General features: G+C 37.8%; 2 protein-coding genes across 2 annotated transcripts in view; one reads left to right on the top strand and one right to left on the bottom strand.

Annotated features, from left to right (window-relative positions):
* fancm (FA complementation group M) overlaps positions 1-17,908 on the bottom strand; it is a 44,978-nt gene that overhangs the window by 23,247 nt on the left and 3,823 nt on the right. The window contains exon 5 of the mRNA XM_085442117.1: positions 203-334. Within this exon, the coding sequence (XP_085298243.1) occupies positions 203-334 (132 nt within the window). The remainder of the gene's footprint in view (positions 1-202; positions 335-17,908) is intronic.
* Positions 5,277-17,486, top strand: soul3 (heme-binding protein soul3). Its single transcript, XM_085442123.1, has 5 exons — positions 5,277-5,883; positions 12,047-12,141; positions 13,365-13,506; positions 13,620-13,803; positions 13,933-17,486. Exons 1-5 carry the CDS (start codon positions 5,640-5,642, stop codon positions 14,102-14,104), a joined length of 837 nt encoding a protein of 278 aa, XP_085298249.1. The 5' UTR covers positions 5,277-5,639; the 3' UTR covers positions 14,105-17,486.

Raw genomic sequence — 17,908 nt, 5'->3', positions numbered from 1 at the left:
ACTTGATTATTAAATAATATTCAGAACAACAGATGCATTCACAGTTAAATCATTAAATAGCTGGCTACATGTCTCGAGTTTCAAGGCCCCATATTTTCTTAAAATGGGTCTTAGTAGATGTAAAAACCTGTATATCATATCATGTAAAATTACATATTACAGCAGACAGTAGATACCACAATGGGACACAGTCATTACATGCCTTGAGGTGTGATGGTGGATTCTTTCGGAACTGATCCCTGGCAAGAATGAGCTGGTATTTGGTAAGAGTCCGCAGATCCTTGTGGCCCATCACTCGGTTCTGGACCAGACGAGACATGAATTTCTCCAGCACCTGGACAAATGGAGGCAAACACATATATAGGTGATCAATTGTAGGCCACTTCCTGTTCTTTGAGGGGGGCATTATGCATAACACTGACTAGTTGCATCCTAGTGACCCCGAGCTGAAAGGTACATCCAGGAACATACAGATGTTTGTTCTACTGATAAACAGCCTCACACACAGACTAAATGAAAGTCTGACTTCTTAACACTAAATTGCATTGAAGTGTTTCTCATCTCCCCTGTCCTTGTTTTCTTATAATGGGAAAACAGATTGAAGCGATTTTTCCAAGAGACAATTTTACCAACATCTATTCATCCTCATGACCGTGGATAATGGGAGGCTGGGTCATTACATTTTCAATTTCAGCTGGGTGGAAAAGCAACTCTGCAAAGTGAATGGAACAAAATTACCCTGGAAAAAAGTAGGTTACCCGGTGGAGTCAACTAGTGTCTAAAAACAAAATTATATAACACATGGCAAGCAATTTTTCTTGTTTTTTAGGGCATTCAAGCATCAAAATTAACAAAGTAAATAAAAGGTATTGTAAGCGATAATGAACCAGAAATGAAGATTTACTCTTTATGAGTGAACTGAGCTGAGGCCATGCCCCATATCTCCTTAAGGACAACCTGTTTCTCTGAGATTAATATGCATTAATATGTGTGTGTGTGTGTGTGTGTGTGTGTGTGTGTGTGTGTGTGTGTGTGTGTGTATAGATGTGTGTGTGTGTGTGTGTGTGTGTGTGTGTGTGTGTGTGTGTGTGTGCATAGATGTGTGTGTGTGCATAGATGTGTGTGTGTGCATAGATGTGTGTGTGTGTATAGATGTGTGTGTGTGTATAGATGTATAGATAGATAGATGTATAGATAGATAGATGTGTAGATAGATGGATGTATAGATGTTTAGATAGATAGATGGATAGATAGATATTTATTAGTTTCACAAAATGTATGTCACACAGGATTTTTTTTCTTATTAAGCTCAATTAACCACCTCAATTAGGTGAGGTGGTTACAGCTAAATCAAAATTCCAAAATGGGTGCTGGATGGAGATATAATTGCACAGTTCAGGTAGTACTCAATGTTCAATGTAGTACTGAGTACAGATGGGCAGCAAAAATGCTGTAGGCATTTCTATTAATGGTTACAATGAAATCTACCTGCAATATGACAAGGATGGAGCCAATGATGGATTTGCTTGTTTATATGAACAAACACTCTGGGGATAAAACAGTTTTACAGCCTTTTCCCCTTTTTTTCCCCATTTACTGTGATATATTAGTATATCGTCTGCAAGATGATGAGCAAAATGACAGATGAATACAAAACATTGGGTTTCCGACAATGCAGAAGCTAAAAGCGCAGATGTTTTTTTAGAACTTTTTAGAATCACTAGAAGGTATGATAATTTTCTTACTTCATCTATGCATCCACCATAGATGCTTGAACAACTTATTGATTGCAATTAAATTTAGTGTCGACAACAATCCTAGTCATTCATGACATTCCACTGATTTTCAATCAATGTAAAGATAGTGAAGAACAAAGTTGTGTCTGCACCTCTTACTGTAGCTGCTGTGTGTCCCTTTCTTACTTATAAGATATTTTTTTATTATTTTACATGTCAAGAGAAAGGACCGCTAGCAGCAACCAGCTTGTAGGCTGATAGGTGGAGCTCAGTGTGGAAATGTGTACACAGCGGTCAGGTCCAGATTATGAGATTACTCAGAACCAGATTAGTGAGGTCACTGTTTTAGGCTGCCTGGAATGTGAAGTGAAATAACAGAATGTGCTGAAAGAAAAGTGTCTACTCTGAAAGTAATATGTCTGATTATTTATACCTCCTCTTGTGTAGAAATCAATGCAAATCCTGGCCTCAGTTTATGATTAGTGTCAGCACTAGTTTGTTTCCAAGGGTATCCAGTGATTTACTTTGCCGAAAGAATTACTTTGGAGGTAAAGGTTAAGGTGTTGATTGGCATTTTCTGATTTAAATGTGGAAACTGGGAATGCAAACTTAAAATATATTTTCATATGTACATTTAGCAACTTGAGCATAAGGCAAATGCTATCTGAAATAAAGGATAGTAATATAAAGATGGTGTAGACATTGCACTTTGATTTATCTAGTGCTAGCAAAAAAGAGCTTGGCCCAATTGACAATAATGTAGTTGACAATCTCAATGAGCATGCTCTGTGGGTTCCAGCAGCTGATTGGTTGAGAGCCATGGAGCTAAGTGACGTGAGGAATTGGTCAAAGTCTGTCTATAGGCAGCTATTAATAACATAACCTATACTAAACTGAACTCTCACTTTGTCATGTAAACAACGAGGAGGTCTTCATGATGTATTTGTGTGTCTGTGTGTCAAGAGTTCTGTGTCTGTATTTTTGTGTGCATAGTAAAACTGTCTTAGTATCACTGACACTTTTGAATAAGTCTAAAGAGAAAAGAACCAGCTGCTAAATGAAGAGTACACACTTCAGTATGGTTAACCATGTGACAGCTGATGAGGCGACTGCTGCTACAAGGCTGCTGTTGTGAATCCATATCTGTCTGTGATGGCTTATAATGAAGAGAGGGAAAAGACAAAACTAGTGATTGTGTAGGTGGAAAGGCACAGCCATGGAGGGGCCACGGGTCCCCCCCACTCCCTCCTTGTAGACCATTGTAGGTGTGTCTTTCAGTGTATTTACACAGACCCTCCCACACCAACTATAGTAGATTATATAATATCCTCTCTACGTGCCTGTTGAAGGGTGCAGCATGGTGGCTGGCTGTTGCAGTGACACAGATCAGAGTAAATCCTGCCTAGTCAGTCCCCTAGCGCACAAGTTTGCGTGTGCTTATAATCCACTGCCTGGGAATAAAAAAAATCTGTCGAAAGACTACAGATTAAAAAAAAATATTAAAAAGATCTAGCAAAGAAAAGAACTGATTACTATTTAAAATACATTTTTATCACAATTAACCACCTCAATTAGGTGAGGTGGTTACAGCTAAATCAAAATTCCAAAATGGGTGCTGGATGGAGATATAATTGCACAGTTCAGGTAGTACTCAATGTTCAATGTAGTACTGAGTACAGATGGGCAGCAAAAATGCTGTAGGCATTTCTATTAATGGTTACAATGAAATCTACCTGCAATATGACAAGGATGGAGCCAATGATGGATTTGCTTGTTTATATGAACAAACACTCTGGGGATAAAACAGTTTTACAGCCTTTTCCCCTTTTTTTCCCCATTTACTGTGATATATTAGTATATCGTCTGCAAGATGATGAGCAAAATGACAGATGAATACAAAACATTGGGTTTCCGACAATGCAGAAGCTAAAAGCGCAGATGTTTTTTTAGAACTTTTTAGAATCACTAGAAGGTATGATAATTTTCTTACTTCATCTATGCATCCACCATAGATGCTTGAACAACTTATTGATTGCAATTAAATTTAGTGTCGACAACAATCCTAGTCATTCATGACATTCCACTGATTTTCAATCAATTTAACCATGTGACAGCTGATGAGGCGACTGCTGCTACAAGGCTGCTGTTGTGAATCCATATCTGTCTGTGATGGCTTATAATGAAGAGAGGGAAAAGACAAAACTAGTGATTGTGTAGGTGGAAAGGCACAGCCATGGAGGGGCCACGGGTCCCCCCCACTCCCTCCTTGTAGACCATTGTAGGTGTGTCTTTCAGTGTATTTACACAGACCCTCCCACACCAACTATAGTAGATTATATAATATCCTCTCGACGTGCCTGTTGAAGGGTGCAGCATGGTGGCTGGCTGTTGCAGTGACACAGATCAGAGGAAATCCTGCCTAGTCAGTCCCCTAGCGCACAAGTTTGCGTGTGCTTATAATCCACTGCCTGGGAATAAAAAAAATCTGTCGAAAGACTACAGATTAAAAAAAAATATTAAAAAGATCTAGCAAAGAAAAGAACTGATTACTATTTAAAATACATTTTTATCACTCTTTTATAGGTTTTATAGCTTGCTTTAAATAAACGGCAAAGATGTAAATGCAGGCCAAAAAATTGCGTTCTTAAGGTCAAGGATGTCATCAACTTCTTTAAGCATTTGGATGCAAAAAATACACAATAATGAAATGCAAAGCTGTTACTGTGACAGAAAAATACATTAAAATATATGATCCTTTAAGCTGACAGTGAATGGAAGTTTATTACACAAGTAGAACATTTTAAATACCAATCTAGAAAGCATTTTTTCTGACTGATTAATAGAAAAGGGGAGACTTAGGTTTTAACTAAAAAAATGTATATGTACATAAAAAATAACCAAAATGTAACCAAATCAAGATGTAACTGAAATAAGAGAACAAGTATAATTTAAAGTGAAAGGAATACATTTTATAAAAAATAAAAAGAACAACAGTATGCTAGAAATGCATCTTCTCTTCCTAAAAGGTCAGTTAAAATGTCAGCTTCTCAAATGAAAAAATTCCCGGCTTTGCTCTGTTTTAATACAATTACTGTAATTGAAATTATTGATGTCATGGTCAGTCACAATCAAGCTACATGCTGTGACCATGTCCTTGGGGGACTACAAGATAAATTATAGAAAGAACTCTGTAATTAAGCAAGAAAACAATTTTAGAATTAACTGAAAATAGGGGGGGAAAGGGCTTGCAGCTTATTTGACAAGCAAACAACAAATACATAGCCTAATTACATAGCTACTTCACATAGAGACTCCAAGGTTAATTGTTTAATTAGTAAATAATAGCTACAAACGAACTTGAAAATTACTATAAAAAGCATTTTTTTTTTAATGCTGCCATTAGCTAAACCTTTCTAGGTAAACTGCTGGGTGAGGTATGTAAGGGTAGGGGGTCTTGGTGGGTGTGAGGAGAGGAGGTGGGGGAGCCCACAGATCACGTGGTTTTACGGCCCGCCCTCATCTCTATAAACATAGCGCTGACCTCCGGCGACTACAAGGGAAGCGTCACGCTGCTCCGCACGAGCGAAAGAGACGTTGACTTTTTTGTTTTCAGCGGCTCCAAAGTGCTCCCGGTGAAAGAAAATGCGTCGTTTAAGTCGTATATAAGTCAGCTATGCAAACATGGCTATGTGCATCGGGTGAAGCTTAGCAGCGCCTGGTTTGTCGACCATAAAGTAAAGGTTGTCCTAATCTGGACAAGCAAAAACAACGCGGCGCGTAGAAGGAAGAAGACTAGCGCTTGAGCAAATCGTCTTTCCGGACGATTTTGAAGCATTTATTCTTTTGCCCATTAATTTGAGACAGTTATCTCATTAGGTACTAGGCAATTTTACAAAGAAAAAAATGGACCGAGGTGGCTGCCAGATGAGTGGCGGCGGTCCTAGTAGTGGAGACGGTAGCGGCCCCGACCGACACGGGATGATCACACTGGAGGACCTGGAGTCTTTCTCGGAGGACCAGCCCGAAGACTCTGGCAATGGGAGTCTCGAAGAAGGCGGCCAGACCATGGAGGAAGACGAAAATCCAGACCGCCTGCTACATTACTGGCAGGAGGTAGCGAGGGGACACCAAGTGGAAGTTTCTCAAGGTGAAAATATACATATATATCTATATTTATATACAGAAATGATGTTGGGGGAATTGTTAAAAACCAAAAAGGTACATGCCAACGTAGCTGACATACACCTTGGCTTTTAGCCTCGTAGTTTTAGTAGCCTACTCTTCCTGTTTCTTTTATAAACTTTCATGTGAGGGATAGAAAGAGCGGAAAACAAGTCAAAATAACAGCTAAAGGGATGTTTAATTTTGGCACTCAATTTTTTTGTTGTTGAAGGATCCACGTACATTGACCTAGATTCCGGTTAGGGACATGGACAAACCTGTTCCAGCCAGAACATTTCTTAATTTCAGACAAGCATGTGTTTAGTTCGTAAAAAAAAAAAAAAAAAAAACTTGTAAAATTTGTAAATTAGTTTAAAAATGTGAACGTAATAAATGCATGCTAAAACTAAAAACACTTTCGGGCAGAAGGGTTGTAATTAAACGGGAAAAACAATATGAGGCACACAGAGTTGTGGTTCCTACAGTTTGCCCATGGGGCCTCCAGGATCCCTAGTAAGAGATTTAGTGTATAGGGCTTAAAATCTGTTGTTTTAATGGCTACTACTTTTTATGCTTGAATATTTGCAGATTTATGCCTTTGGCCTACTTGAGTAAATAGTTCATCTGTCACAATAGTAAAGCCACACTTAACTCTTACACAGGGGGCACAGTGAGTATAGTGAGTTATTCACATCAAATAAATGGTGTGTAAGGCTCAGCTATTGCTACAAAATCATGGACCATGTATGGCACATAAAACAGTCCGGCATATACATCTGTCTGCTTACAACTCAAAATATTCATAATATTGGTTTGCAACATTATAGACACTGTGATATTATGATAGAGGTATTAGGTCAGGGCAACAAATCTAATACTTATGTAGTAATAGCCTGTTTGATCTAGTAGTAAATATAGTAATATTAGAATTTGTGTTAAGATTAATAGAGATGCTTTGGCTTCCTTTTTTTGTTGGTCATAGACAAAAACAAATTGTGTGGTTGATGGCAGATGACAGGCTGTTTTGTTTTGATGGGAAATACAAAGTGTACACTCGCAAATTAGACAGACACATTTGCCACTCACACTGTTAGATGTGCCTAACAGGGTTTTATATATATTATTTGCTTGATTCAGCACTATATCCCTGTTAGAGGAATAACTCGGTAAGGTTACAGAAGTATAAAAACAAAGAATCATAACATGAGCTTGACTGTATTTGTGATTTCACAATGGACCTTTTTTTAACCTCACAATAACCACATGTGTGATATGTCTGACATATAATTCATGAAATAAAGCTAACGGATTTGCACTTTGTTAACCCACAATGATCAACTCTGTTTACAGTCACTAGTATTTCCTTAACAATGTTTTGTTTACTTGTGGCCAGTTCAACCACAGACTGTGATGCTGTGCTTTTTTTTTACTTGTGCATTGGTACACCTGCGTTGCTTTATCAACACAAATAAAAAATTTCAGTCATACCTGGACCTGATAGAAAAAAAACGTCTTTTTTTTCCCCCTGAAATTTGGAAAAGAGAGAACACCGAAAACCAATTGTTAAAAGGTGATACACACACATAACCAGCTATATATGTACAGCGATTTTTGAAATCGTACAAAACAATGCAGGTGTAGGACTCTTATTTCCTTGTTCATTTACTCGCTCAGTTAGACGAGCAGAAGGATGAGAGATGAACTAAGGAGTGTGCTCTATATTCACGACCACAACACAGTTGTTGGTCCATATGGAAATGTGTTTTTATGTGTGCATGATGTATTTACAAAGTGTTTATAATGTAATCAGGGTTGCTCAAGAATGCCTTGTTCATGGTTTTAGGTTTTAAGCAACAACTGAGATGCTGAGTTTGATTTGAATGTACTATTAAACTGTTCCTCACATAGCATGTCCGGCACAAAACACACATGCCTCATACAGTCTTTAGATGTAATTTTAAGTTGCAACATTGCTTTGTGTTTAACTTAGAAGTATTAACCACTGAGAATATTAATTCTGACACCAAATTGGCAAAAGAGGGTCGGTTTATTTTAGTCACCGATTCAATCAGGTCTTCTCGATTCTATTAGCATTCCATTATTTTATTTGGAAAACTATTGGATTGCCTGGTTTTTCCTGGCTCAGAATGCAGGATGACTAAGTTAAAATGGTTTGTCCACATACAGTAAAGGCAACGAGTCTGTGGAACTTTAGTTGATAGAAATCCATGAATTTTCCTGTTTGTGCCTTGACCACTTTTTAAATCAAATGCAATTAATACTGAATATACAAAACCCTAATTAATAACAGAGTAAAAAGAATTTGGCAGCTGCAAAAATGAAGAACATACCCAAGGATTTCACGAGTTTCAAAACCCTGTATTCAGATAAATTAAAAAGTTAATTCTGGCAGTGTTCCCATTTCCAAAATCTTTAGCCATGACTACAGTCTTCATCATTATCCTTTGGATCTGGTTAAAACATAAAAAGGTAAGATTACATTTGGTTGTGGGTTTTATGCAGGCGTGCTCAGAATTGCTCTATGCAAAAATAAAAAAACCACAACCAAATGTAATCTTACCTTTTTTCAGTTCATTCTGCTTTGCTGATTACTAACAAATGTTGCAAACTTGTAGTTTTCTAAGTTTGATTTTAGCATGTGAATTCAGACGTTGTGCTCGGCAGGAGCCAACAACAAAAACAGTAGTCTCGTACTCAGAAGTCTTTCAAGTCACTGGTGATCGCAGATCATGGAGACAGAGACCTGAACAATAAGCCTATTGAGATCAGTTAAACTTTTAATTTTAATTCCTGCTCGACAGCAATAAAACCTGCCCTATGGGGCACTAAACCAAATCACAGGCTTCTTATTAGTTCAGCCTCTGTATGTCAGAATACATGGATTCTTTTAGGCTGAATACAGTTTACATGTAACCTCTTGTCTATACTTCAGTATATGTGTAACTCAAATTATTTAACAAAAGTAATTGTTTTTATTAAATATTATGTGGTGGCAAGGAGCTTAAAAAAATTAGATGTACTTAGGAAAACTATATTTTATAACAATTCAAAGAATTTAATTATCTACTATCACCTTTAGATACCCAATCATTTAGTTTCTAACCATCTGCTATTTGTCTCTTTGGCTGCCCTTAGGGAATCCAGTAACAGACTGGCACATCCTCCTCCCTCTGTTCCCTGACCGCAGCACTAAGGACAAAATCACTTGCTGGGCCTTTCTGACTCAGAGGGGATTAAATACCTTGCCTATGCTGGTACTGAGGTTGTGGCCTCACTGTCGTACTAAGGGGACAAGCCTAGGCCACAGTAAACTGCTTTGCTCTAATTGTGACTGAGACCAGTGCTGCTGTTTTAAAATAGTAATAATTTGACCAGTAACCAGATTATTAAAATGCCCGATGCTGATAACAGACCAGATGTTTTTGATATTTAATGGGGGGGGGGGGGGGGGTTGTTGTTGTTGTTCTTCACTTACCTTCCAGCCAGTTACACACGAGTTCAGTGACAGAGATTTATGAAGATATGACATCAAAAGCAATGTGCCATAATGGATAAACCTTGGCCAATGGCACCATTTAATCACTTCTTATTTTCCAGTAGGCCAATGTTCAGCTGGTGAATGAACACATCATTGATCAATATATTGTAACTGGTATCCATAGCAACCAGTTTCATTAGAGGTTTTGTTTGTTTGTTTTATCGACTCTTTCAGGATACCCTGATGTCACTACAGGAAAGTCCTTTAGACTGTAATTTTCATGCTGGAGACAAAGATGATAATTGACTCACTGAAGAGTAAAATGAGGTCAAGAGAGCAGATATAACCAGCTGTGATGGAGGGATGAAGAGTTTCTAGCATGTAAACAAGATGAATGTTCATGCCACTTTGAGCTCACTCAACACCCACTGCATGGTGTGTTTAACTTTACATCAGTGACTATCCAATGAACCAAGCTGATCGCTGACATGCCATAGTGTCCCTTAAGATTGACAGTATCACACAAATTTAAATGAAATTTAAGAAAAACAAAACAAATTCAGTAGTTATGTCTGCTTATCTAATATGACAATGAAGTATTTGGCACACGCAGTGGTCTTACTAGGTTTGTACTAAAGCTGTTGTAACTTCTGTTACAACAACTTTAGTAGTTAGTAGTTAGTTTTTGAAGTTAATACTAACTTCAGTTGCTGAAACTATTTTTGTGCAGTGTTTTTGGTTTCTCTGTGATCTTTAGTAAAGCCAAAAATGCATGAGGTTTCCATGTCACAGACTGGACAAGGGTCCAGCAACACATACAGTACATAATAGGGGGACATATTAACAGAATTTAAAACCAAAATAACTAAAACAACAATGGCATGAGCACGATTACATCGATTAGAGGTTCTTGTCGGCTTTGATTCATTTTTGATTAATTGCTCAGGCCTGCTTCCAGCCAAACATCCTCATTTGAGTCCAGCCTGATGCTTTATAACAAATGTTTAAGTGATGAAATAGTTTTGATTAACAAGTTGCAATTTGTTATGTATGTACAATTGGCAACTACAAGGGGAGTGAAACGGAGGTTAGTGGAACAGGAGGCACACTGAAAGTGGGACGTGACTACAGCTCTGTATTGATTAGAAAGCTCAGGTACAAAAACAAGCATTTGTGTTGACTGTTCTGCGTCAACACTGAGAAGCTTTGGAAGTTCCGCCATTGAAACTGATGAGTTTTCTTGATTGTGCAATCAGTACATGCCTGCACGTGTGTTGGTGAGGGTGGGGGCGAGGCTGTCATAGATAAAATTTTAGAAATTAAAACATTTTATTGTTCATTCTGGGTCCCTGCTCCTAAATCTGGTTAACTATTGAATGAGGAAACTGCAAAACGACAAACAAAAAAATTTCAAAAAATATATATATATATAACGTGTATATATATATATATATATATACATATGTTGAAAAATGGCATATTTTCTTTGATTACAATCTGGTGACTGACTACCAAAGAAGTTTTGTTCCCTTTTGTTCCCTCAGTAATGTTTGTAAATAAGAAACCTGTCTGTACAGTTGCTGTTTTGGCTGCAGCACAAAGTTCGTTTTTTGGGGGGGTTTTTTAAAATGCACTTTGCCACTTCATTTTGCATAACTAGTGAAAAACAAGGATTTCATAAGCTACAAAAACTTTTATTGGCAATTAATTAGAAATTTAGTGGTGCTAATGCCAAAACCTTTTTGCCAGGACTGCACAGCGTAATGCTTCATGAGATCCTACTAAATATTTAGACACTCTTTGTCTGTTACATGCATCAGTCTGCTTTCTCTGTTGCCAAGTAATTGATCCCCTAAATAACACACATCTCTCTGACCTTGTTGCCCTCATGATATTGAGTGATAAAATGTGATTGAATTGGATTCACCTTAAGTGCCTGGTGTTTGATTGTTCATTTCTGTAGTGATGTTAAGTTTGAGGATAAGTAGCCCTTTGGTAGTTGTAATCAGTGGAGTGTACACTAGTCTTTTTTTGTTTGTTTTTTTTGCAATTCATTTTCTGTTTGTTTAATAAATTAACTAAATGAAATGAATGAGCATAAAATACTGCAAAGTGCCAAGGCATCTCTAGTGCTGTAAAAGAGCAGGTGAATAAGGTTTCAAAACCATTGGCCAGTGCTGTAGTCTCTCTCAGTTAATACCAGTCTATACCTGGCCTTGGGCAGCTTTAGTCAATGTTCCCTTCCATCAGCTCTAATAAACATAACTCTCTTCAACATCCTGGCTCAATGCTCTTCCCAGCTGGCAGCGCTTTCTCCCTCAAACTAACAACACTGCCAGCCAACAGATTACTGCAACTGAGGACATTTCGCACAGAGAAGAGGGCACACTGCACATTTTTATACAATGCAAGAGATAATATGTACTATTTGGACATCATAGTAGGGAGTTGCGTGACTATACACATTTGTATTAATGCATTTTAATTTCCTTAGCATGGAAGGCCGAATATGGTATCAAGAAAAAGCCTGTTACTGAATTCCCAGTACACAGGCTCAGTTGGGTGTATCAAACTGCCACGAACATGCTACAAACTATCTTATAGACATGTTTTTTGTGTGTGTAACGGGTTATGTTTGTCTGTTTGACAGATATGGCAGAACCCATTCAACAGCTAAGCACCAATAACCAAGGACGCAGTCACAGAGAGCACATCCCGTTTACCCTCCTTGGACGCAAAGAGAAGGTATCACTGGCTTTTACTACTTTGTCAAGGGAAATGGATATAATCACCATCTTCCTATACATTTTAATGTTCTGCATAAATAAGCAGCTGCCAAATAGGTCACCCAGTTTAAAGGACTGGAACATATCTGCACTGAGAAATAGACTTGAATATTTATACCCTCCAAGTATTTGAAGGGTCCATCAAAAAGTTAAGTATACTCTACATAAGAAAGACTGTAAACTACTTAATACAGTGGAGCCATGTTTTTGTCAATAAACCTAAACATGATTAAGCTCATTGCAAGTTTATGTAAATATAATTATATATTTAAGTCTGACATTATTATTATTATTACACCTGAATTACAATCCCCCCCCCCCCAATTGTACTACAACACACGTAGGATTTGTACAAATAAATCCTACATGTAAACGACTCCTCTCTACAGATATCCAAAAAAAAAACAAAAAAACACAAATGTCAATCTACAGTCACGTACATGTTTTCTCTGTGTGAGGGTCAGATCTTTATTTCTGTCAAAGTGATCGTGTCACCCAAAGCTGTTTAAAGTCCTTTGTGGACTGTATAAATAAAATAGGCTAATTGGTTTAACTTGAGTTAATTAGTTCATTAAAACTTGACTCCAGTTAAACAAAGGGCAGTCACGGCACGCTATTCTTAGAGCAGTTTTGGGCATCTTGTAAATCACACATTTTGCTAACATCCAGAGTCCAGTTTCCTTCCTGAATCCTGGCATAAAACATGCTGTCATTTTAAGTTGATTTTAGATTTACAGATCGCACAACCGTAAGTGAAGAAAAATAAGATTGTTGTACCTGCTTAAGAAAAGTTTCCTATGCATTTAAGAACAAGTTTAAAAAAAAATACTGAGAACTGAGGGAGTTTTGTAGTAAATAAGAGGTTCATTTTATTTGGAAAACTTAGTGAAGACTCAATTAAAAAAAGAAACAAAACCTGAGTGCATAATTTGCCTTTGTAAAACCTGTAACCTTATTTTAAAAAAGGAAAGAAAATGTGGGTAAAACAAATAATTTTGATTTGAAGTATTTAATATTCACAAGACGTGCTACTTTTATGTACACTTAAAAGGCCAACCACTGTACTTGGTTTCTTGAAATATGCAAATCTGCAGACATTCGTGTCCACAGCTGTCAAAACCTTTGCTCCGTCTACCAGAGTATTCCTAGGATGTTTATGTTTTTGTCTGTTTTCTTTGTCAGTGTGGTGAGATCCTGTATGAGAAACGCCACTATGAAAAGGGTCACTGGGCTTGTATAATAATGCGTGAGGAGACGTATGAACAGAGCATTTGCTATGGCTTTATGAGGATAATGAGATACATCTGCCAACACAACTCCTTAGGTGAGTCCGGAAGCAAGAGACTTTTTTACGCATACGATTAGAGGCTGGCAAGCTGATTTAAGCTATTCCTTATATCAGCCTGACAGTGATACTTTGCTTTTTTCTACATGTAGGTGACTATCTGGGCATGACGCTGCCTATTGTAACAGTGGTGCGCACAGATGAGAATCATTCTGCAATGTCCCCTGATGTCACTGTGGCTTACTACCTTCCCACTGAGCACCAGGCCCAGCCCCCCCAACCTCACGACAGCGACATTGTCATTGAGATCTGGCCTGCCACTGTTGTATATACGAGGTTAGTAGCTTAAAAAAAACTTTTCTAAATGAGCTCCCTCCTTTTGTTACTGACTTTACAGTAAGTGATTATTAAGGTTAGAATTTGTGCTTGGTTTTACACTTATAGATCACTCCTTCTCTCTTCCAGAGCCTTTAGCGGTCCCACCAATGAAGTGACCATCATAAACCAGATAAGCACCTTGGCCGAGCTGCTGGAGTCTCCAGGAGTGTGTGTCAACGACTCATTCATCGTGGCCGGCTACACCAACCCTGCTCACAACAACCGTCAGAATGAAATCTGGTTTTTAGAGCGGCGCTAAGGGATAGTGGGATTACGTGTAGGGCTGAACGATTATGGAAAATAATCTAATTGCGATTTTTTGCCCCAATATTGCGATTGCGATGCGATATGCGATTATTTTTTAAGGTATTTGTCTTCTGTATTATTAAACAAAGACAAGCAATACATCATATAGTATGGCCAATACTATATTACATTAATTTTAAACTGTTCTTTCCTGGAAGACAGACCTCTGTTATGATGACATGAGGTGATGCATGAATTGATGACTGACATTTTTATTTAACTTCTTCAATCACAACAGTATATTTGAACATACACAATAGTTTATTTTTATCTTACAAACATCTGAGCATAAAGTGCTGACAAGGAACCCTGGTGTAAACATTAAAATGAAAGTCAGTACAATGTGCAGATTGCAGAAATATACATAAAAAAAATCAGTGGCTTTACCACACTCAGTTTTTCGACATCTGTGAACTACTAGACAGTCATTCAATTAAAAAATAATATTAAATAAATAAAACTAATAAATAAAAAATACACACATCTTACTGATCTCTGCAGTCAGTAACATTACACATAAAGTGCAAACATAATAGCAATTGTATAAACACACACACAAACACGCCTTTAAAGTTTAAAGGTGTGAAATTGGACGGTCTAGCCTTCTGATTAACTAATCAGAAGGCTAGTTCTGATTAGCGTCACCGCTGTCTCGGTGGAGTTTAATAAACTCGGCCGTCTGCTTCTTGCTATCTAAAATATAACCAGACACTGGTGTAAATTCTCGACTGTCTCATACTTCTGTTTAATAAGTTTTCTGTTTGACGTTTAGTCAGCTGTGTGAAAACCAAGGAGGAACCCACCCGGGGGATTAATAAAGTTTTATTTTATCTAATCTAATAACTTTAATCTCAGCCAAACCGATTTACTCACGAACAAACAAAACACTGAAAAAAGCCCAACAATAACATTTTTAGGTTGTCTAAGTGACTTATATATTACGTTTAACCCGAGCAGCGAAACTCCGCGGTGATCTGAAAATGATGTGCCGGGAGTTGTGCCGTTCTCGGCCGCATCAGTAACCCTCGAGCTCCCGGCTAGCTGTCGAGCTGGTGGGTAGCAGACGCCTCTGAAAACGTCGAAGCACTTTTGCAAATATGGGATATCTTGATAAACCGAGCAGATATTTGATGTTTACACAACTACTTTCTCGCCTGAAAATATGTTAAAAGTTTATTTTGTGACCCAGAAAGATTAGTATGAGTAATTTTAAAACTTAGTAGCGGCCGCCATTGCTGGAAACTGGAGTTTGGCTGGGCCGCGCTATGAATTCTGGGATATGGTAGTAATTTGGACAGCCTTCGGCGCGTCGCTGTGACGTAATCGGTCTACAAATGCGGCCTCAGGAGGATGCAGCCCATGAATTGTATAATATAATCGCAGTATAATCGCAGCCTTTGCGGTTAGAAAATTGCACTTGATCATGTCGCGATATTATCGCAAATGCGATATATCGTTCAGCCCTAATTACGTGGCATCCTACTTGTGACCCTTAACCTTCATAAAGACTCCCTTAACACTGCCCCAGCTTAGCTACAGCCTCAGGTGCAACATCGTCGTCAGTCACCACCACTACTACCTGAAATGACCACCAGCCCAGCAACACTCCAGAACCATCTGGTTTCATCTTTAAATGACAACAAGCTCAACCTCAGTCAGTTTTCCTTTCTGTTCATTTTAGTTAGATCATTTGGCACACAAGAACTGAACTCGACCACTGCCATAGTCTTGTGAACACTACTCAGATGATAGGGTGAAGCGTAGCATTTACCCCTGCTTAAAGATGGCTAACAACCTTTTCCTAAGCACACTGCCCACTAAGTGGTGTCAGAAACATGCAACAGCCTGCTCATCTGCAGAGGAGTCAGGCTTCGTGGTGGACATGCAGCCATATTGTGCTCCCTTCTTTTTTGTTGCGCAGCCACAATGTCTTGTTATGGAATGACGCCATCATTCTCTTGCTTATTGAGGCATTTACAGCTCTGCCACAGTTGATCCACTGTTACTTTACCTCTGGATTACATACTTCATTACAGGTTATAGGTTTGTGATAACAGTCACACAGCATATTCTGCATATTCAGTAAAAAGTGCAATATTTATTAGATAACCATAAAAACATGGCAGTACCTGGGCCACTAACCTAACCCAATCTAGGTGGGTTCAGTTGATGAAAGTTTAGGAGGGGATTCTGCAGCATCCATCTTGACCTGAACTAGTGGCTTTAAGTATAAATAAGCTTGACACAAACGGTGATGTTAATTTAGAAAACAAGCACTTTTGAACGGAACTTGTTCATGTGTCACTTCTACAAACCAAATGCTGAAACACTCACTGATATATATATATTTATTTATTTTTTGCTGAATGACAATCATACAGTACTTATAGATTATATACATCCTTTTCTCTTACAAAAATAATGCAGTGTAACGCATTCCTCATGTTTCAGGTCTTGTACACACACAAGTAGTTACCCAAGTACCTCTTTTTGTGCTTTAAAAATAAACAAACTACTTTTTAGTATTAGTCATCATTCACTAACAATTGCAAATACTACCACTGCTGAGTAGAGACGATGCAAACTCGTTAAGAGATACACAACAGAGAATATAACTGTGATAAAAATAGAAGGCGCAATTCTGATTCAGTTAAACTCATCTTCTATCAAAAGAAGAGTCTATAAAGAGATTGATGGTTTTATTCATTATATTTTAATATAAAATCATTAAACAAATTAATTCAGAACTCCAGCTAACCCTGCAGTTTGCAATAACAGGGATTTTTCTCTTCTGGAAATAAGAGAATCTCTCTTCCAGTGAGATAAACCTGGTAAAGAATTGGCCAAATTATCACAGTGTGAGGATTTTTACCAGAACATTTGTAGCTTTTTTCTTTCTTTTTTTTATGTAGGAAAATACAAGGTAAAAATGATCATTGTGTGAAACGGAGAGCATTACAATTAAGAAAGTTGGTATTGGGTTGAGGAGGTTGCCCAGTCGTAATCTCAAGAAGAACCGGTTAACATCAGTGCATCCAAATCCAAAGACTTTATTCTGCATTAAATGATTGTAGCATTGCTATGATACTCTGTGACATCTGTAGGGTGTAAACTCTTGCAAAGCCATGTTACGTGTAGGTCGGTATTCCCTCTGAGAGCCTAGTTACATAGCAACTGCAAGTGTCTGGATTTAATTTGTTTTTGCTTTTTTTTTTTTTTTTTTTTTTTCTCTAGTGTTCTACAAAAGTGTTATGTAATGTGAAAATTAAAGTGTACCAACATGAGCTACTGTAGTTTTTTTTTTTTGTTTAATAAAAATGTGCTTGTCTCCTGTCTTTTCAAATCTACTCTGGTGAAGTTTTTACAAGGTTGACATACACGGAGCTTGAGCTCTGCGCAGCTTTTGGCATATTGATGAAGAATTTAGTTTTATTAAATAACGACCAGTCTTATGAGTCAGATGAGCTGATGATAAAGCTCCAGATTTACTATGTAAACTGTTTGGATACAAAGTAGCTGCAGACAAAATTACTCTACTCCTTGCCAAGTACAGCCTAAATAAACAGTCTGAGAAAGGGCAAAAGTCAGATCACTTCATATGCTACCAATTAACCACACCACACACGCGCGCATTATGAATTACAAATACAACAAATGAGAGGTTTGATTATTTCAATAAAAAAAAAAAGGAGCCAGCAGAGACAAAACATGAGGAATAGATTGTGTTATCTGTTGGTGTGCCAAGAAAAACCTAAGG

Source organism: Copadichromis virginalis, linkage group LG19 (genome assembly GCF_057382275.1).
Source record: "Copadichromis virginalis isolate Kocher_CV1m ecotype Utaka linkage group LG19, C_Virginalis_male_GT1.1, whole genome shotgun sequence".
NCBI lineage: Eukaryota > Metazoa > Chordata > Actinopteri > Cichliformes > Cichlidae > Copadichromis > Copadichromis virginalis.
Note: the sequence above shows the minus strand (reverse complement) of the source record. Positions and strands in the feature narration are given on the sequence as shown.